This window comes from Entelurus aequoreus, linkage group LG03 (assembly GCF_033978785.1).
Source record: "Entelurus aequoreus isolate RoL-2023_Sb linkage group LG03, RoL_Eaeq_v1.1, whole genome shotgun sequence".
In the NCBI taxonomy this organism is placed as follows: domain Eukaryota; kingdom Metazoa; phylum Chordata; class Actinopteri; order Syngnathiformes; family Syngnathidae; genus Entelurus; species Entelurus aequoreus.
Genome location: NC_084733.1, coordinates 9,021,929 through 9,045,353, shown reverse-complemented (window position 1 = coordinate 9,045,353; position 23,425 = coordinate 9,021,929). Strand labels below are relative to the sequence as shown.

The 23,425-nt window shown below is 36.8% G+C and overlaps 1 protein-coding gene across 2 annotated transcripts in view; it reads right to left on the bottom strand.

The window, feature by feature from the left end:
* LOC133646099 (uncharacterized protein KIAA1522 homolog) overlaps positions 1-23,425 on the bottom strand; it is an 80,673-nt gene that overhangs the window by 27,842 nt on the left and 29,406 nt on the right. For both annotated transcript variants that reach the window (XM_062041105.1, XM_062041104.1), the window contains exon 2: positions 22,660-22,978. In XM_062041105.1, coding sequence (XP_061897089.1) covers positions 22,660-22,954 — 295 coding nt within the window. In that variant the 5' untranslated portion in view covers positions 22,955-22,978. The remainder of the gene's footprint in view (positions 1-22,659; positions 22,979-23,425) is intronic.

Below are 23,425 nucleotides of genomic sequence, written 5' to 3'. Positions count from 1 at the left end.
GTAACTGAGTTAGTAACTGAGTTACTTTTGAAATAAAGTAACTAGTAACTGTAACTAGTTACTGGTTTTCAGTAACTAACCCATCACTGCCTATAATAAAGGAGCTGGTCGGATCTCTTGGTGAGGTGTCTCGCTGCAGTCAGCTAAATTTTAGAACTGTCTGCATTACTTAATATACAAGAATTAAATCGATGATTATTGACGTTTACTAATCGATTTTATAATCATCCATGTCCGAATTGCAATGCATCTAAACATCGATTATTTCCCCCACCTCTAGTTGTTATACTGTCAGTGATCATGTCAATGCAAACATCAGTGCAAAGATGAGTGAGGAGACTCTGACTGGTGTGCTTGCTGGCAAATTTTGCTTCGAAATCCACCCTGACTAGACTTTATATAACACGGTTTTGAGCAAATAAATGAAGTGCATTCAAGTAACACTTTATAAAATGGTTCCTGTATGGCATTGGCAATAAGATTACATTTGTGCCCAAATATTTTACGTTAATTTAAATTATGTAAGCAAGTAATAACCTGAGATTAATCATGATTAATCCAACATTTAAAAGTGTGATTAATTTGATTTTAACAATTAATCATTTGACATCCTAGTTCATATGCATCATGAATAATATAAATTCTTCTGTGTGGGTATCTGCTGCCTCTTTCACTTCCCCAAAGAAAGATGTTTCATTTCCTTACTGGCCATCTTAAAAGCACTGCGCTATTTTTACCCAAATTACGGACCTACTGGTGGATCTGAAAAACATGCTCTTCTGAAACAAATATCTTCATCAAGCTAAAGCATGAGAGGAATCTCGGAATGAGCATTAAGTATTTGGAGCAAACAGGTAACCCTACTCATATTTTGGGTGGACTGTATGACATATTCTATCATCCTCATCCTTAGCCAAAAATCTTCCTCAAAGTCATAATGAAAGTGGAAAAAGGACATGTTTATTTGGATCAAGAAAAATAACAATGAATGAGCAACCAATAGCATCCAAAACTGTCACGTCAGCATGGATAACCTCTAGATTTGAGTTTGTCCTAAAACATATAACATGGTTGTCAAGGGAGAAAAAGCAGAGTTAGTAGAACTGAAAAGTCCAGGAGGTCAGAGGTTATCACTCCTATCCAGCCACTGTCGGTCAAATTCCACAAACTTTGTTTACAAAAAATACATTTGTGCAAAGGGTGATGGGTCAGACAAACTTTCACAATGACAGCTTTGAAAGACTGCCCAAAAGAACCTCACGGTCATACCTTCAACTAGGCATTTTATCATCTATCAATATAAATAACAATAATCACAAAATATTAGTATTGCTAACTTTAAATGACCACTTATACGGCTATAATTTTATATATGATTGTTCCAATAATCAAACTAGACATTTTGACTTGTTTAGTTTACAAATTACAAATAAATGCCTAGGGCAGGGGTGTCAAACTCAAATACAGAGTGGGCCAAAATTTAAAACTGAACAAAGCCGCGGGCCAAGGTTGAACAAATTAATCTTTTAATAGGGACCCAAACAAGTTTTGCATTGAATATTGAACAAACAAGGCTTATATAACTTTATAGTGACATGCAAAATCGAGTTTCAAATAATAATAATAATAATTTAAAAATATCAATGGCATATCAAATACAATTTAAATAAAAAGTGAATGCCTCTTCTATTTGCAGCCTTCTGAGGTAAATATCAACATTAACTTTTTCCACAGGCTAATACATTTGAAAATAAAATAACAATGAATAAACCAACCATTCAGGACTTTAAACTGCTCAGTTTGCAACACACTGATCTAATCTGATGTGCCCAAGCTCTGTTTTCATCTCAAAATTCCACAGTATTCTGGACATCTGTGTTGGTAAATCTTTTGTAATTTGTTTAATGAACAATGAAGACTGCAAAGAAGAAAGTTGTAGGTGGGATCGGTTTATTAGCGGCTGGCTGTAGCAACACAACCAGGAGGACTTACTTGGATAGCAGACGCGCTAGCCGACGCTAGCCGCCAACCGCACGGATGATCGGGTGAAGTCCTTCGTCCTTCCGTCGATCGCTGGAACGCAGGTGAGCACGGGTGTTGATGAGCAGATGAGGGCTGGCGTAGGTGGAGCGCTAATGTTTTTTATCATAGCTCTGTGAGGTCCCGTTGCTAAGTTAGCTTCAATGGCGTCGTTAGCAACAGCATTGTTAAGCTTTGCCAGGCTGGGAATTATTAACCGTGTAGTTACATGTACATGGTTTAATAGTATTGTTGATCTTCTGTCTATCCTTCCAGTCAGGGATTTATTTATTTTGTTTCTATCTGCATTTGAGCCCGATGCTATCACGTTAGCTCCGTAGCTAAAGAGCTTCGCCGATGTATTGTCGTGGAGATAAAAGTCACTGTGATTGTCCATTTCGCGTTCTCGACTCTCATTTTCAAGAGGATATAGTATCCGAGGTGGTTTAAAATACAAATCCGTGATCCACAATAGAAAAAGGAGAAAGTGTGGAATCCAATGAACCCTTGTACCTAAGTTACGGTCAGAGCGAAAAAAGATACGTCCTGCACTGCACTATAGTCCTTCACTCTCACTTTCCTCATCCACGAATCTTTCATCCTCGCTCAAATTAATGGGGTAATCGTCGCTTTCTCGGTCCGAATCTCTCTCGCTGCATTGTAAACAATGGTAGAATGTGAGGAGTCCTTCCTCTGGTGACGTCACGCTACTTCCGGTATAGGCAAGGCTTTTTTTTATCAGCGACCAAAAGTTGCGACCTTTATCGTCGTTGTTCTCTACTAAATCCTTTCATCAAAAATATGGCAATATCGCGAAATGATCAAATATGACACATAGAATGGATCTGCTATGCCCGTTTAAATAAAAAAAAAATCATTTCAGTAGGCCTTTAAAGGCACTGCTTTTAACGTTCTTTACGAGCTGTCGTCACGTCCGCGTTTCATCCATTCTAACAACGTGCCGGCCCAGTCACAAGATATGTGCGGCCTCTGTACGCACACACACGTGAATGCAACGCATACTTGATCAACAGCGATACAGGTTACACTGAGGGTGGCCGTATAAACAACTTTAACACTGTTAGAAATATATGCCACACTGTGAACCCACACCAAACAAGAATGACAAACACATTTCGGGAGAACATCCGCACCGTAACACAACATAAACACAACAGAACAAATACCCAGAACCCTTTGCAGCACTAACTCTTCCGGGACGCTACAAAATACACCCCCCGCTACCACCAAACCCCCCACCCCCACACACACCTTGTAGCACTCGTTGGACTGGATGAAAAGCGGACGTGACGATTTTCGGGAGGGGCACTGAAATTTGGGAATCTCCCGGGACGGTTGGCAAGTATGAGAATTAGCGGTGAATGCGGTGTTACCGCGGCACCGCCGCTGTATATAATCGGCGGGCCAGCTCTAGTGTTAATTTGATATCGCCTCAAGGGCCAAGTGAAATTACATGGCGGGCCCGTGGGCCAGAGTTTGACGCTCATGGCCTAGGGTATGGCCAATTTGCTGTCATGCAATGCATCAAGGGTTATCTTGTAAACAAATAGGTAAATAAAGAACAAACTAATTACCTATTAGGTTACACACAATTGAAAAACACATTTATCAAGACCAGAAAATTCAAATTTTAATCAGCATAAAATTGTACTTCTTCCCAATCTCCTCCTGCATGAGCCAGAATAATCTAAAAAATATGTATAACAGAAAGAAATGAAGGAAAATGTAAAAAAAATTTAAATAAATATTTTGCTCACATTGCTGTCAAAACTGAAAGGAAAATCTCGATCTCTATTCCACACCAGTGTATTGGGTTCTTCTTTGCTGCAGGTTTTGTGTAAGTCGTCGTGTCCGATAATCTTGCATAACTCTAATGCAAATCGACAAACATGATGAAAACTCTGGGGGGTGAAATAAAAATTGATTGTTGCAGCAATCTATTTGTGGCAGTGCTTTGTGGGAGGTGGCTAGATTACATCATCGTCTTATTTGCATAAATGGCCACAAAGCATACGCGTGTATTTTTTATGGATGCAGAAAGCAAGGAAAAAACATGAATAGCAAAAATAATGTTTGGAAATTAGTGCTGTCAAACCATTTTAAAACATTTTTAAGTTTGAATAATACATTTTCTTTATTTTAAAATAATCACATTTAATCACAGTAAGTTACTCGTTTGCATAATTTAAATAATCAAAATTAATAAACCTTAAGATTGACCGCAATATTTTGACACAAATGTGCTTTTATCATCAGAAGTAAACATTGTTTTATGTGTGATGTACAATGTCATTTATTTGCTCAAAACTTGGTCACAGTTTGACATAAAGTTATTTAGAATTTCGTCTCCTCACTCGGATGCATTGTTACACGGTACAGTATAGAAAAACACGTCACTTTTCAGGTAACCATCCACTATTTATATAAAGGAGCATATCATTATCAGTCACAGCAATAAATACAATACCATGAAAATAGCTTCGATAACCGATTAAAAAAAGATTTTAAAAACGCTCTAATGAGGCACAATTACCCAAGCTAAGTTAGGGTAAACAAATCAAGTGCTTCTACCTCATACAAACACTAGAGGAAACACTACACGAGGAGAGACTAAAACACAGGCTCCAACACATCAAACCTCACCAGCCCCCCCGAATGTCTGGAAAAATGAGCGATTCTTAGATGCATCACAATTGGAACGTGGACGATTTTAAATCAATGAATGTCTATTGGTGGACCAAAATGTAGAAGTAGCACAGTTACAAAGAGTAGTAACGTGCGATAGCACGGATTTTCTTTCCGATACAATAACGAGTAAACTTCCGGCTGGTGTCAGCGATACCAATTTGATACCGCTACTTTGTGCAAATATACCTATGTGTCTGGTAACATTGAAAACGTAGTGAATTTCAAGTGTTGCTTTTTTTGGGAAATCATCTACAAATAATATAAAATCACAGGTCGAAACAAATGATGGCGTTATTCTGCCCTGAATGCGTTAGCTTATGTTTATATTCAACTCTGTATGTATGCAGTGTCTCCAAATAGCCTACTATAAATGGATACATACACTTGCTGTTTTATAAGACGGAGTGACTCATTTTAATTGCCGGTAAATTTCTTAAATAAACAAATGACAGACTGAATGACCGAGAATAGCACAGTGTGCCATTGGGCTTGCATTTACTTAACTAGGCGGAAGAAAAAGTAGCTCCCACCAATCACGTTACATTTAGACAAGCTCTCAGTGATTTAGTTATTTTACACTATGTTCCTGTTACATTATCTCAAATACATATCTCATATCCGCTATCACAAACAACTAAAGTATCAAAAGTAACACTATTTTAATTTGAGAATCGTAAATAGAGCATAAAAATCTGGCAGTATCAATATTTCAGTATCGATCCGCACATCACTGACAAAGAGCAAATACACAAGCAGGAGGAGAGAACTTGCTTTATTGTGAAGTAGTACTTTAGCACAAGGGTAACAGAGAGTAACCAGCTAAGAAGAGGAAATTAGCAAGAAGATGAATAGGTCAGGAGAGAACAGCAATGCAACAGGACGCCTGCTCAGTGCTCACGTAGTTAGTCTTCTATATCTACGGTATATCTATATTTTGCACGATCACATCTGAAAACCGTAAATGGCGCAATACGTCATAACATACGTCAGCAGCCAAAGGTGGACCCTTATATATGTGATCAATAATAATAAATTTTATTAATATTAATGATAATAATATTAATAGTAATAATAATAACAATAATTGTTATTATTGTTATTTAAGGATTCAATAACTTTGTCATACGAGCGCCCATGAAACACATGAGATGGCCCAAAATGTAGTGTTATTATTTTTGTATCAAATGTATTATAATATTAGAAACTAATTTAATAATAATAATATACAATATAATAATTATATATGGATACATTTTTTTTTTGTATTTCTACCTTCAGGCGTGCACAAACTACAAATTAGGAATGTAACAATATTACCATTATATATCACAATTATCGTGACCAAAATGATCACACAGTTATTATTAATGCGGCATTGATAAATGTGCTCAAAAAGTATTTATAAACACAAATCTTTTGACCAAGTTTTTATTAATGACAAAAAAGTAGACACATTGTTAGAAAACCCACTATTTTGCATGTCTTGTGTTTCTTAGGCTTCACTGATAGTCTTTTAGTAATGTATTGTTTTAAATATTGGTTTGTACTGCACACTTAAGATTTATTTAAATGAAAACTATGTAACAAATAAAATCTATTTTCTATTATTATTATAATTTATTATTTCTGGCGGGTGTTGTGGCGTCCTACTCTGTTCATCGGTCTTGTATTCCTCTGGGTATAGAACGATCGCTCTGTGTTAAGAGAGCACAGCTCATAGGTTCAATGTGCACAATTGAATATCTTAGTTGTACAGACAGCAATGTGTTCATATAAGTTTAGATTGGGGTGGGGTGCTTCTTAATGGGGAAAGACATTAATGTCTCTTGTTTTTATGTTAGCATTTAAGCTAGCAAGCTGGCACCACTCAGTCCGTGATTTTATCAAAGTACAGTTATCAATCACGGTTTTTTGATCATTTTTAATTTAAAAAGGTAATAGTAACCGTCAGGGTTTTTACCATAGTTAGCATTATTATTGTTTATCGTTACATCCCTACGACAGTTAAATATAAATGGAAAAAATAATAATAGAGATAATTCAAAGACTATCAGTGAAGCCTAAGAAAAACAAGACATACAAAATAGTGAGTTTTCAAACAATGTGTCTACTTTTTTGTTATTAATAAAAATTTGGTCAAAAGATTTGTGTTTATAAATACTTTTTGAGCACATTTACCAATGCCCCATTAATAATGATAACCGTGATCATTTTGGTCACGATAATTGTGATGTAAAATGTTAATATCGTTACATTCCTAATCTGTAGTTTGTGCACACCTGAAGGTAAGAAATTAAAATTTAAAAAATGTGTATCCATATTTAATTATTATATTGTATATTATTAAATTAGTTTACTTTAATCTTTATTTAGAAATGGCGCCACTGAAGTGGAAGCTGGTTTATTGATTGATTGAAACTTTTATTAGTAGATTGCACAGTACAGTACATATTCCGTACAATTGACTACTAAATGGTAACACCCGAATAAGTTTTTCAACTTGTTTAAGTCGGGGTCCACGTTAATCAATTCATGGTAGCATCATCTCTGTGCTCTTTTAATATCTTTAATGTCCTCTGTGTTCCTTAAAGTATACATGTAAGACATGCACCTGGGTGTAGGTTGATTGGCAACACTAAATTGGCCCTAGTTAGGGATGATGTTTGATAAGAAATTATCGAGTTCGAGCCTATTATCGAATCCTCTTATCGAACCGATTCCTTATCGATTCTCTTATCGAGTCCAGATAGGTTGTTGTATATGGAAAAAAACACACAATATTTGGTTTAACAAAAGCTCACTTTTATTATATAAGAAAAAAATAAAATCTAATAAATAAATAAATATTGACTGTTACCCCCCTAAAAAAAAAAATTAAAAAAAAAAATAAATATTGATTGTTGTTACCCAAAGTATATTAAATGGGATTTTTCAGAAAAACAAATATATACAGTAACACAAAAACAACCTAGCCGTCTCTGTGATCACTATATGTGTATAAATAATACTATAGTGTTAAATAAAATCAGTCCCTTGGGCACAAAACTGAAAATAATACAGCTCTCCAAAAAGTGCACTTCTGCTGCTATTTGACATAACTGTTTGTTATGATGCTTTGACATTTTTGCACTTTATTTCTTTATTGAAAGAAAATTCTATGACGAGAAAAGTTGTTTGCAAATGTGGTTACAATGCTAAAAAATGAAAAGTTAAAGCTAAAAAAAGAAATACACTTTATTGAGTTAAAATCTTTCTTTATAGGGGGAAAGATGTGATGTTATGAGCTAGGGAATATAACGACTACACTACCCAGCATGCAACGGGAGTGACGAGCATGCGCGGTAGCCCCGAAAAGTGTTGTTGCATGTCGTCACCCGTGAAAGTAAACGTCAAGAACTCAGCCAACACGCCTCGTCTGCATTATTTATAATTAGACAGACAACACATATACTGTGTGATTTTGTTTTGTTTACAAGGAAAGAAAAACAAAAGTTGAAAAAGGGAGATGTCATATATGTTGTATATATATATATGTATGTGCTGCGGTTGCTTTAAGAACGTTGTGACAGCTGCCGTAAAGGAGGTGCGTTGCTAGCCTGGTTGCTATGTTTCCGGTTGGTCGTAAAAGTGTTCGTCATGTGTTTGTACCCTGCTCAAATCTCTCAGTAAAGTTATCCATTGGATTATACCTTTTGTTTTGAACTTTATTATTCCATTGTTTTTCCTGCTTTCCCTATCTGCGCCTAATGACTGAGCTACGTGACGTAAATTCTTGTGATGTCTCAAGGGGCATTTCTGGTCGGGATGGGATTCGTTCCGAGGGATTCGAATAAAGAACCAACTCTTTTTCTTTACTATAGTGGTCTCGATAACGGGTACCGGTTCTCAAAAAGGGATTCGAGTCCGAGGACTTGGTTCTTTTCTTATCGAACAACCGGGAAAACCGGTTTCGAGTATCATCCCTAGCCCTAGTGAGTGAATGTGAGTGTGAATGTTGTCTGTCTATCTGTGTTGGCTTTGCAATGAGGTGGCGACTTGTCCAGGGTGTACCCCACCTTCCGCCCGAATGCAGCTGAGATAGGCTCCAGAACCCCCCGCGACCCCGAAAGGGACAAGCGGTAGGAAATGGATGGATGGATGGAAGTTATCGGTCTTGAGAAGCAGAAAGTTATCCATATTGGCTTGAAAAAATATACATCCTGCATTTCTAACTTTAACCCCAAACATGGTAATATTCAGGAGATTTCTTCAATGAATTACCAACTCATAATTATTGACATTACCAATAGTTTTAAAGTGACCGTATGTGCTTGTATTGTGCTATGGAAGAATGCAACTAAAGTGGTGCACGCAGGTGTTTGTACTCGCCACATAGTAATCCTTTGTGGGTGCCAGTTTCTCAGAGAGGAGGAGCGGTGAGTCTGGAGAGGTTAGGAAAAACAAAACCTCTTGTTCGTTCCTCACTGTAACAGTGCTGGCATAGCCTTTTAATGAACTGGCTTCCTGCCAGGCATTGAGTGACCAAGGGGCCCCTTTCTGGCATCATTCCTCATCATCATCATCACAGGTTCATCTGGAGGGATCTAATTCACTGCTACACTCTAGTGTACGCCTGAATGTTTCTCTTACAGTTGGTGTTCTTGCAGAAACCACATGATTAGGAGTTTGCTGTGTTTTGTTGTCAATAGCAACCATTTGTACAAACAGGCATGACAACAAAGCCTCGGAAGTCAAATGCTTCAATAGTTGCTTAGTACAGTATTTTATAGTTCTATATTTAAACACAGGGTTACTGTTCAAACTGTGTAATGTTACAGTGGCCAAAACATTAAATATACTTGTTGCTCTGCCTGTTTTCTAATGAGTACTTAGGCCTACTATGCTACTGTATTTTAAAGTTGGTCAAACTTGAACAAAAACTATCAGCACATCTTGAGAAATTTCGGGTCTGTGAGCATTTAAAACAAAAATATAATTGCAGTTTACATTTTTATTTTACTTTGTTGTGTTTTTCTGTGATGACATCACAGAGAGAATTAACAAAAAAAACATGTGGTGATGGCCATAGAGCTACAAGTTGAACTTATTGCAATGAGGTAAGCACATCTCGGTCCTGGCATCTTAGTACACTACTGTAATTATACAGTGACCAGTGATATTAAATATAAAAAATATGTATGCACCAGAAAGTAAGCTCTATTTACATAGGATGACAGATTAATGTGAAAAAACTCAAACTATACATCTTCAGCACTTCCATGTTTGCTCTGATGCATGATCAACAAGTGACTAATCATATTCTGGTTTATTTTTATTTATTCTTATACAATGGTTAACTTATTTTTACACTTGTATGACAGTCATGATTTATTTGTTTCAGACATGTTTTACAAGTTACTTTAAATGACACCATGTGGTTATATTTGCCCCGATTAACACATCTGAAAAGGAGTAGGAAAAAGCAAAGCTTGCATTCATTCCTACCTTATTTTCATTAACACCATAACTTTTACATGTTTGACCTAAGTTCACTTCCTGTTTTAAAAAATAAAAATAAGAAATACTGGAAGTCAATCATTATTACATAACAGAGGATGATTTGTTTAGCCTTTACTGTATATGCAAGCATAATATTTAGTATAATCTTCAGGCAGCAGAAGTTATTTACGTTGTTTGACATGGGCACCAAGAGGGTTGCTGGTTCAAGACCACATGCGAATCAAACACTTGCGGGTTAAAAGTATATTTAGGACTGCTTATTAAAGAGATGCCAGCTTTCTTACAGCGCCCTTAAACCTCCTCTTTAATGAATGCCTGCTGGCTCATTTGCATATGTATGTAAATCATAATACATGAAACAAATAGGAAGTTAGAATGTACAGCTCAGGAAAGGAATAGCCTGATTATTTCTAAAATAATCATTATAATAGTGTCACAATGTGGTAGAACATTTTTTTCAATCCAGAAATGCTTGCTCTAATTCTAAATGCTATAATATGTGAACAATGTGCATAGGAGGGAATCGTGGCCTCTGCTGATACACATAACAGATATTGTCCTTGCATACCTATGTTATCTTAAGTTGACTTTCTCTTACAAAACTCTCAGTTTTGTGGCGGTCATAACGTCACACAATGTGAAGCAAACATTTTGCAACAAGGTCTCTACACTCGCCAGCCACTTCATTAGGTACATTGGTAAAAATATGCATTGGCTTGATTTCAGTTTAACTGTAATGATACGAAGTAGGCTTAAAATATTAAAATAAGTTTATTCTCAGTATGATACAGTACAATTTTACACTAATGCAATAATGAACATAGTGTGACTGACAATGAATACTTCAACAGTTAGCGCAAACAAAAAAACGGCAAAGGCAATATCTCTTAAACATCTGTAATAATGTGAATCATATTCATATTATTTAACAAACAGAGATTACATGCAGGAAAGAGGCAGTGTTCCTAACGCAACACAAAAAGTGATTTGCGATACAAGCTGTGCCTCGGCTAATTGTTATGCATTAAAGTTAAGAGCAAACTTTCTGGTTACGGGCTTCCCTACACCTAAGTGGCATAGCGATTGTCACAATGAACCCGGTAAGATCCGACCAAAACATCTGGTGTTACTTGCTAACATTAACTTCTAGCTAAAGATTGACACAAATGTGTTTTTCCAACCACAGGAAGGAAGAACATGAGTGTGAAGGACAGTGCTGAGAAGAAGAAGTGGTTCATCTTAATTGAATTACAAAAATAAATAATCAAAATCATGAGTGTGCAGCTGGCTAACTTGTTGAGGCAGTTGGAGCGCATCACTGCTTGTCTGCACCCTTCTGAAGCAGGATGAGTAAATAACCCCAGCCAAGAATGTTAAAATAATATCTAAACGACACACATGTATCCATGAAAATATGGAAAAGCTGCTGATGGTGTGTTTGACATAGAAACAGCTGGAAAGAGATACCATAGAAGTCCGCTCTCCAAGGTAAATGCTGTACATTATAATCACTTTACTTCATAAAAATACTGTAGTTGTTGTTTGTAGAACATTCTACTGTATAGTTTTTACACTTTTTTTTATTCATAAGAGTGGGTTTTTTTCAAAGGCATGTTACATGTTAAATGTATAGAGTTTTGGGTGAGCAAAGCACCAAATTAAATAGATTTTCATTCATTTCAATGCCCGACAATGATTTTCAACACAAGTAAGTTGACGTAAATAAGTTGATGTACAAAAGTAAATACAATTTGAAAATTTGATTTTGACGACAGTAGTCGTCCAATGGATGTCAACCTCTAATTTGCATAAGTAACCAAAATACATTTGTATATAATATAATATAATAACGCTGTAGAAGAGAGGAATAGCGTTGGAGAAACCAAACTTTCACATTTTGTTTGTATGGTGTTATATTCAGTCCAGAACATATTTTGCTTTATTCATTATTGACATGTTTCTTGTTACTTTGTTGTATATTTTTTTACATGAGGTTTCCAGTTAATTGTATCATCTATTATGACACCCAAAAATTTGTTTTATTTTACCCTTTCAATGTCTACTTCGTCTTTTTGTATTTGTGTTTAAATTTCCCTTCTACTGTTACCAAATAGCTTTACTTTAGTTTTACTGAGATTCAAAAATAGTCTTTTTTTGTCATACCATCTTTTTAATTTGTTCATTTCTTCTATTATTTGTATTAGCTTCTGTGTGTTCTCTCCTGAACAAAACACAGTTGCATCATCTGCAAATAATACGAACTTTAAGTCCGTTGTAACTTTACAAATGTCGTTTGTATAAAGATTGAACGATTTTGGTCCAAGTTTTGATCCCTGAGGTACACCACAAGATACAGCTGTGTAGATGTGTGTTGGTCTATCTTCAGGTATTGCTTCTTGTTGGTTAAGTAGCTTCTTACCCAGTTCAAGACCAACCCTCTGATTCCATACCTTTCTAATTTGTTTATTAAGATACTGTGATTAATTGTGTCAAATGCTTTTGTGCAGCAGCACATGTTTTATTATCTATTGCATTCGTTATCTTTTTCGTTATTTCGATTAATGCCATTGATGTTGAGATGTTGGCTCTATATCCGTATTGGTTGTCTGTGAGTGTTTCATTTTTATTTATGAATTTTTCCAATCTATTGTTAAACAGTTTTTCAATCATTTTAGAAAATTATGAAAGTAGAGAAACAGGTCTGTAGTTTGTAAACTGGTGTTTGTCACCAGTCTTATAAATTGGTAAACCTTTTGCTATTTTCATTTTATCTGGGAATTTGCCTGTTTGAAATAATAGGTTGCTGATATATGTTAAAGGTTCTGAAATCTCTTCAATAACTTTTTTTTATTGTTTTCATATTAATTCAGTTGAGGTCTTGGATTTACATTTTTTCACAAAATTTATTATTTCCTCTTTTGTCACACCTTCGAGGAACATACAGTTGGGGTTTGTATCTATGGTGTCATTCAAGTCCTCAACTGACTCAGGATCTGGAATCTTTTCCTCCGGATTTTGTCCAATGTTCACAAAGTACTTATTGAAGCTTTCAACTACTTCGTTCATATTGTAATTTTTTACATTCCCATCTGAGAGTTAATTAGGATAATCTCTCATAGCATCATTTGTATGCTCTCATATGAAACTTGCATTATGCCAACAATTTGAAGTTTTTTTAAGTAACACATTTTTTACTTTCCCTAGTAATTAATTACATGCATTAAAGAGTAATTACCTTAGTAATTCAATGACTCATTGGTAAAGCAACGAGTAACAATAATAATTTATTTTTAAAAGTAACAGCCTGTCACACAGCATCATGAAGCAGTTGGCAGGTTGGTGTTCCTGGCTAAAATCTTTGTGTGTATGTCCTCTAAAAACGTTTACCTATAAAAACACCATTGTTAAAGGTCAATTGTTTTCATGTTGTGCTGATGTTTAAACATGACCCCTTAAACCAGGGCACTTTATTTCAAATGTTGTTCTTTTGTTTTTTTGTTCGCTGAATAACTGGGGATTGCTAAATGTTATTTTAAAGAAGATTGGAGATTATATTTGACTTTTCTTATATTATTTTCAAGGCTTATTTTCTTCTCTCAATACACCTCTGAAGTTGGGATCCTATTATGCAAAACCTACTTTTCTTACTTGTTGGTACCTGTTTTGTGTATTTGGGATCTCCATCAGTCCCGAAAATTTTTAATCAAGGCATAGTGGAGATATTTAGTTACATAAACGGATATTTCCATATATGGGTTAGTTAATGGGCCAAACCATATGGGGTATGAATTTTGGTCCATATCGCCCAGTCCTACACTCTTGTTACCGACAATGCTAGCACAGTTTAGGGATGTTCTCTCTGTGTTTAATTGAGCATTACAGTTGCCCTTATGACAGCAACTGTATGTATGAGTGCACATGTACATTGTTTGAGTGTTAATAATGAAATTGTGATATTTAAGACATTTCATATTGCTCCTAATTTCTGTTTAACAAAAAAATGTCTGTGCTGCCATTTTTTTTTTCCATTTTGGTCCTTCTAAATGAAACTAAATAAACTAAGTGAAAAAGCTATGCGTACAGCCCTGGAGATGTGTTACAGATGCAACTTTACGATGCACACCGCCACTTACTGTACGGTGTTGGAGCGACAATCTACATTCGCAGACAGTCTTATTATAATGTGTTTACAATTAGCAAGGGCTAAATAAATGAATGTATGGGAAAAACTGACCCGTGTTCTATGTAGAAAAAGCTCTGGCAGTGTTTTTCCAGTGGGATACAATAAGGTTATATAAAAATAATTACATGTTACGCTTGTTCAGGGTGTACCTCGCCTTTCGCTCGGATGCAGCTGGGATAGGCCCCAGCACCCCCGCAACCCTGAGAGGGGCAAGCGGTAGAAAATGGATGGAAAATAGTATAATGATAGCAATGTTTTTTGTGACCAGTGAGTGTATAAGAATGTGTGTTGTCCAGGTTTTCATCAGTGATCAAACTAGATATGAACGAATGTTGTGGAAATAAAACATCAGCAAGGGTCTAAATTATATTGGGCCTTGTGGAACATATATAAGTGTAACATAAAGTTGTGGATTCATGATTGTAGCAGTAGCAGCAAGCGAGACACGAGGACCCTCCTCTGGCTAGAAATTAATTAGCCAAGACTACAAAAGTGCTGCCAAAACAGCATACTTAAAACAGCTCCTAGAGAAACAGTACCTTTTGTGTTTTTACACAGGCAGCCTCGTTTGGACAAAGTAGTGCTTGTTTATCTGGCGTAGGAGTCTGTGACAAAGAGGTTTGATGAACGAGCATTTTCGGTTAAGTAAAGAACAAAGTATGCAGTTTTGCAGTACACAAAACTAAAGAACATCATGTTCACTCAACATGTTGAACAGACTGCAAAGTGAAAACTGGTTTGGGTTTGTGCAAGCTCAGACAAGATCTGTTGAGCACACCTCTGGGAAAAGTCACTTTTCGTAAGAGGGCGTGAATTTTTTGCCTTCCATGTGTGTGTGTGTGTGTGTGTGTGTGTGTGTGTGTGTGTGTGTGTGTGTGTGTGTGTGTGTGTGTGTGTGTTTTGTTTAAAATGCCTTCGTATAGATGTGCAAGCATAACTTCATGTCTGGAAAAAGCCCTGTTTCAGGAAGTCTGAGTGCAGCAAATGGTGTAACACAAGAACCAGGTAAGTCAGTGATTGTATTGTATCACAGAATGAGACAGACAACAGCGAAGAAAGCAAACCTAAAGTTCAGCCGGTGAGTTGGAAGCCGGTCTGTTCAAACAGCCCTGCAATGAACAAACATGCATGCCCTGAGGCAAAGAGACAGGATAGTATACTGGTTCCCAGTAACTTATCGTAAATATTTCAATTTAACCTCCAGATTAATTTCCCAAACAGGTGCTCTCTGTCAGTGCATTTTCCCCTTTGAGGTGTGTGTATCTGTGTTTTAAGTATGTATGCAAAATATTTTGAAAAGGCTGTTAAATTTGCATGATTGATGTATTTTACTGTAACAAAACACATTATTTTATTTTTTTTAAAAACATGATAAGCCAAACTTCGTATGAACTCAGATTTTAAAAAGTCTTTAAATAAAAATATGTAATATTTATTTCAACTTAAAAAAACTAAAAAAATGGCTCCCCAAAATAGATTTATGAAATTTAGAATTTCACAAGACAATAAACTGGAAAATGTTTTAGAGTTGCATAAACAGACTTAATGCATGATGACATAAGATGTAATACAAAGGACTGCAGTATATCATTTAGTCTTTTATGGCTTTTTTTCCCCCATTACAAAAAAATAAAAAAATTAACTCGAGCTCAGTATTTTGCATCTTATGTTATTGTGGTATTGTGATTTTATACTAAATGCTTAAAATTAAATCCATTTAATTGTGCTTGGACCCCACAAAACAGCACCATGTTTACATGTAACATGCCCTTTTATAGGGCATCAAAACCAATACAAGTTTTATTTGTGTCTTATATCCATTACAGTGCATTATTTGTCTATTTTTCTATCATTTTTTGGCGATCATTGAAGATCGTCACCAAGTGGAACGTTCTGGGTTAATGGTGAACAATGCTAACAATAATCTTGCCGCTATCTTCCCACGACAATCAAATTGAGCAACTTTTGGCAGAACAACTTCTTGATGCTCTTCATCTTCAGCTCCTGCCTCATCAAGAAAACATTTTTTGCTTGCAACCAAAAGCATAACAATTAGCAGAGAGACAGCTCATATCCCGAAAAATGTGTAGGATAAAGCACTTGCAGGTACGACTGTATTCCGAGAAAAAGGACCTGCTTCAAGAACTAGTGTTATTAGGAGAACGTGCAAAGAGTTTCATGATTTAAAAAACTGATCAGATATTAAAAGTAAACTTGTCTTTTGGTTTATTTTTGTAAATTGTAATTGTTTCATTGTGCACTGTCTTACAGCTAAGGGCATCAAGTGAGTTGCGTGAAGTACATCAGTGACACAAATCATCTTTGTTTTATTGATCATATGTCTAAATATTAATAATGGTTAACTTATATTTACACTTGTATGACCCCTGAAAATGTTTGTGTTTTCTGACTTAAAAATATTGTTACAATGTTTGAGCTTGCACTAGGGATGGGCAATATGGCCTAAAATCTATATTGCGATATACATTGCAGCCTTTTGCGATAACAATATATATCACTATATCCATATTATTTGGTATATAAATGAAAATAGAATAATTCAAAACGGATTACCAAGGCTCCTAATTTGGCTGCTGACGTATGCAATAACATATTGTGTCAGTTGGTCATCTTAATGTATTATTTTCTAAAAATTATACTTACGGTAATATACTTGTTAATTTACTGTTGAGATCTGGTTACTTTTTAACTTTTAACATGGTTCGATCAATTCTTCTGTTAAAATATAATAAACACTTATTCTTCTGTTGTTTGGAGACTTTACATATTGTACATTTTGAGAGATACTACACTCTTGGCTAGTCCTCCTGTCTCCAGGGATTTTGTAAACAATAAGAAAAACAACAAAAGATTTTGTGATAATAAAATTATCTATTTAATCATTGTAGTATCGACTACCGTATTTCCTTGAGTTGGCGCAGGGAATATGGTATTCGCACGTCTAGAACTACTGCCGGGTCAAACTCGTTTCTCAAAATAATTAACGCATGTTTGGCCTTATCGCCGGTTCATTATTAACGCTGGGTCAAATCCGTTTCGCAAAATATTAATTTTATTATCGCATGTCTATCATTTTCGCCGGGTCAAACTCGTTTCGCAAAAAATTTAGGATACCTGTTTAGAACTTCCACCGGGTCAAATTCGTTACGTCACGAGTGACGATTTTCTTGTCCTCATTTTCAAAATGGAGGAAGCTGCTTTCCGTAGTCTTCAATCTCACAAAGGACAAAGGATAAAGAGTTATACAATCGGATTTAAAGTACAAGCCATTGATTTTGCAAAAAAGAACACTAAGGAGGGAGCTGCTCGAAAGTTTGGAGTAGATGCTCGCAGAATAAGAGAATGGTGTAGTATGGAAGGGAAGCTGGTGGCGGAATACCAATCCGGATGTGCGGGAAGTGAGAGGAAAAGGTTGAGAGGCGCAGGTCGACAAGTGGTAAGCGAAACAATGGAGCATATTCTGATAGAATGGATTATGAAGCAGCGCCGTGAGAGACTAAGAGTATCAAGGAAAATGGTTCAAGTGAAAGCAATGGATTTATGGAGAAATGACGCCAGTGTCCGTGACAATGCGGCAGCAGAAACTTTTGTTGGGAGTAGGGGATGGCTCCAAGGCTTCTTTGCCAGACACAGCATTACTCTGAGAAAGAGAACGACTGTTAGTCAAGCTATTCCGGAAAAAGTCATTCCAAAATTGATTGACTTTATTCTGTATGTCCGATCCCTGCTTATCAAGAACAGCTTCACACTCGACCTGATTGGCGCAATGGACGAGACGCCAATTTGGTTGGATCTCCCGGGAGATACGACGGTGGATCTGACTGGTACCAAAAGCATCCCAATCAAATCCACAGGCCGTGAGAAGGCACGCGTGACCGTGTGTTTATCGGCAAAGGCCAATGGACAAAAGCTGAAGCCGTTCATTGTCTTCAAGGGAGTGCGAAGGCATAAAGAAGTGGACAAAATAAGCGGTGTTGTAGTGGCAATGTCTAAAAATGGGTGGATGAATGAAGAACTGACACACCAATGGCTTCGTGATGTATGGGGACGGATTGCGTTCCGCCCACGTCTATTGGTGTGGGATGCGTTCAGATGCCACATCCAGGACTCCACAAAGGCTGTGCTCAGGACCATGAGCACAAAAATGGCTGTCATTCCTGGTGGTTGCACAGGTAATATGATTTACCGGTTATTTTAAACACTCACATTTCACTGTATGATATATACAATTTAATGAACCAAAATATCTAAATATAATTGATTTGTTGTTTGATACCATGGTGACAAATTCTCATTTGATTCACGTTTTCATCTGCAGGACTCATCCAGGCACCCGATGTTTGTTGGAACAAGCCTTTCAAGACAGCGTACAGAACTATGTATGAGGAATGGATGAGTGACGGACCAAAAGAATACACTAAGGGGGGTAACATGAAACCACCAACAAAAGTCATGATGGTTAAGTGGGTGAAAGCTGCTTGGCAAGGGCTTGGTGAAGAATTGATCAAGAAATCTTTCCGGGTTTGTGGGATAACAAGCCCAGATGGATCACAGGATGGTGAAATAGGAGTGCTGAAAGCAGGGGGCATTGCACATGACGCTTGCAAAGAGTTGTCAGAGAAGAGCAAGACACTGGTAGAGATTAAGGGTGATCTACACGGCCTCCTCAATCAGCCCCTGAGACAAGAGGACACAGATGACGTAAAAATGTATGAGAGTGATGAGGAAGCGGACACGGATGAAATTATTTCAAACGACGGTGGACAAGGTGACGGAGAAATGGACGACGCTGAAGATGAAGAGGTCTTAACAACTGATGGGTCTCCACAAGATGTAGTAAAATTACCGTAGTAGATATCCATCAAGGTGCAGTGGGGGAAGCATCTGTCAGTAATGCCGACAGGAACATTTTCAGTTTGTTCAAGTTCAAATTACAGTATATTTTCTCTCTGGCCCGTACCGTATGTTGTTTACACTGATAATGTTTGTTACAATTGTAGTTAAGAATTACCGGTACATGTTTTATATTCAATTTGTTTTCATGTGTTTTTACATACAGAAAATGTATGTAATTGTTGAATGACAACTTGTAAAAATAAAGAGTGTCACATTATAATTGCCTTTAGTGAGTGTGCTACACGCTTACTATGACAGTAATCCCTGTTAACTTCTTTCAGACAGTTATAAATGTCTGAATCATTAATCATTAAAAACAGTTTACCTTCCAAACACATTTGTCTGTCTCATCTCGTGGCCAATACTACGGTGGTATTGTTATTTACATGCTTGAAATGCTTAATTTATGAAAAAAAATTGTAAAATACGGTACGCTTTAAATAAACAATATCAATATTGTGTTGTTATATACCGGTAATTGCAATTCTTATTAATATTGTGTTAGTTTGTAGTGGTGGAGAACTGACTTTTTGTTGTTGGAGTTGCGTCTTTCAAAGCGCTTTATTTTGAAGAAACGGCATGCCTCGTTTCACCACTGGGTCAAACTCGTCACGTCATTAGTGACACTTCACCTTTCAAGGCATTGTCACGCCTTGAAATAAAATCACAAAGCGGTCATTTCAATACCGTAATTTAAAATCGCATAAAGGGAAGAAAATAAAGAGCTATTCAGTAGGATTTAAGGTCCAATCTATTGAATACCGGTACGGTATGCTAAAAAGAACAGTAAGCTGCTACCGTATGTTTTATTACGACTCATTAAATGACTCCCGCCTCCTGGTGGTAGAGGGCGCTGCCGCGCTAGTGATCCTTCTTGCGACTTCCGGTACTGCAGAAGAAGTGACCACGCAGCATAGATCGTTTTGTTTTGTTCCCCTCTCGCCTGAACTTTTAACTGAGGATTACATACCAGTATCTAAAATAAAACAGTTTTCTAAACTGGACTTTCAATCGAAGCAGGAGGTAATAATTAAAGGAATATCTCCATCGAGACAGAGAGACTTTTAAAACGGAAGAAAGAAAATAAGGAAGACTTCTATAAACAAGTTATCGATGCTTTTGGTCAGAAGGAGCTGCAAATGGACTCCATTTATAAGTACAGGTAAGACCATTATAACGTTTTTTTTATTAAATGTGCTTTTCATGATGGTATGCTTACATCACACTCAAAGCGCACGCATAAATTTACCGGATTCCTTTTGGTAAACGCCGGAGTGAGAAGAGGTTTTAAAATAATTACCGCATGCACGGCCATTCCGCCGGTTTCCGGTAAACGCAGGAGTTACCGGAGGTTTTAAATTAATTAGCGCCCCTGCGGCTATTCGAGGAAATACGGTATATATGGCTCTTATACTTGGTATCATTACAGTCGATATTTGTATCGATCCACCCCTTTTGTTTACAATTAAGGCATTCTGTTAGCGGTTAGCATGGCTTATTCTATCCTCCTACTAGGGCTGCGAATCTTTGGGTGTCCCACAATTCAATTCAATATCGATTATTGGGGTCACGATTCGATTATAAATCTATTTTTTCATTTCAACGCGATTCTCGATTCCAAAACGATATTTTTCTGATTCAAAACAATTCTCTATTCATTCAATACATAGGATTTCAGCAGGATCTACCCCAGTCTGCTGACATGCAAGCAGATTTAGTAGATTTTTGTAAAAAGCTTTTATAATTGTAAAGGACAATGTTTTATCAACTGATTGCAATAATGTAATTTTTTTTTAACTATTGAATGAACCAAAAATATGACTTATTTTATCTTTGTGAAGATATTGGACACAGTGTGTTGCCAAGCTTATGAGATGCGATGCAAGTGTAAGCCACTGTGACACTATTGTTCATCTTTTCTTTTTTTTTTTTATAAATGTCTGATGATAATGTCAATGAGGGATTTTTAATCACTGCTATGTTGAAATTGTTACTAATATTGATACTGTTGTTGATAATATTCGTTCTTGTTTCACTACTTTTGGATTGTTCTGTGTCGTGTTTGTGTCTCCTCTCAATTGCTCTGTTTATTGCTGTTCTGAGTGTTGCTGGGTCGGGTTTGGTTTTGGAATTGGATTACATTATAATGGTATTGTTGTGTATTGTTTTGTTGGATTGATTATTAAAAAAAATAAAAAAATAAAAATCGATTTTTGAAAAATGAGAATCGATACTGAATCATACAACGTGAGAATGGCGATTTGAATTCGAGTAAATTTTTTCCCACACCCCTACCTCCTACAGTGTGTAGTGAAGCATGTTTAGCTATTCCTCATCCATTATTACTTGTAAGAAACGTATTTATATGCCGCCATTAAGGCGATGATTACCGACTTAAAAATGGCTTTGCACATTAGCTGCTAGCTCGCTAGCAACAATGCTACATTGCTTCAAGGACGCGTCTGTTTGGTTGTCGTTGCCAAATTTTTGGGACACAGCTAGAATGTGTCATTCAACATGCATTATCACGATACAACAGTAATGTTAAAAGCTCTATTGTCGTCATTTATATCATTTATATATGCCTCCGTCCGCGGGGTTTTGCAGTCTGGCTACATTGTGACATCAAAGCGAGCTGGGCGTACTTGTTTGGACATGGAGTCAAGCTCTCAGCCAGAGGCGGAGGAGCTCTGTATGAGGCCAGCTGAGTTTGAGGAAACGCAAAAAAGGTAAGATAAAATATTATTATCATCTAATCTTGGCATGAGCATAAAAACACTGACATGCAGTGACATAAATCCTGCTAAAACAGCTTTTTTATGCAGACCGGGTGTGTAGGTGTACCTAATTATGTGAATCTATATAATTTTCATGAAGTTTGTTTTTCGGCAGTGTTTGGAAATTAAAATAGTTGTGACGTTAGTCTTTGAGATATATATTTCAACAGTGTATATTTTCAGAAAATAAATTATGATGCTTTTGGAGAGACTGGGGCGTGGTTTCATTTACAATCTGGGAATGTCTCCAGAAACAAACATCAACAGACATACACAAAAAGTAGGTTATAAATGTGACTGTGGAGAAAATATCACACAGCATTTTGACCAATACAAGGAATATCCAATACATATTATCTAGCCTACAAGTAAGTATTTAAAATGTAGACTAAAATGTCCCCTTTAATAATTTACTATGGAAAAATGTATATCAAAATCTGACCAACCAGGTTGAAAAGCTTAGCAGAAATGGATTGTAGACTGAGTTCAGAGAAGGTTTTGTTTAAGTGCAGCAAAAAGAAAGTAACAGGACAAAAAGTTATTGTGGGTTCTTACCATGGCTGTTTCCTTGAGTCTGGGACGATCTTCCTGATTTGTGTCCACCTTTGTTTCCACTAGGATGCGCAGCCACGTGTCCATCCAAAGCCAAGTCCAACGCAGGACCAAGACCCGGGTTCTGTCCTTTAGCTCTGAGATCCTTCCTTTTCTTGCCCTTCAGCCAGCCCAAGGCCCGGCCCAGGGAGTGACTGCGTTTTTTCCTCCCTTTATTACTGTGCTTCTCTTGAGCAAAGATCTCAACCACATCGTGGGGAATCAGCTCCCCGAAGCCCAGAGAGTCACGGTTTGACATCCCACCACTTTCTGGAAATGTTCCCTGAAAAAGAGGACAAAGCCAATGTTGTTCCTGGGATGTTTTAAAGCTTTATTGGACACACCACAAAAGTAACTATAGAGACAGTGACAGATTATCCACCATAAACAGGTTTCAAGCATATAGTGTACATTAGTGGGTCTGTGTGTGTTGTTGTGTTTGTGTTTGTGAGTCTCTGTGGGCACGACGCACATGGCAGCCAACCTTGGTCCCCTTTACAGCCTCAAACCAAACTTCTCAGTTCTGCAAAGAAAGGCCTGGCACCGCTCCCTTCATTCCACAACATGGAGTCATGACTCACAAGCCACACCCCAAAACCCACACACCAACACTCACACACACTTACTGCACACGAACACACTAGGAAGCTAAAAGCAGGGATATAAACAATCCCTTTAGAGCATCAAAGTTCATATCTGAGCAGCTTCATGTTATTTTCAATCATCTTCG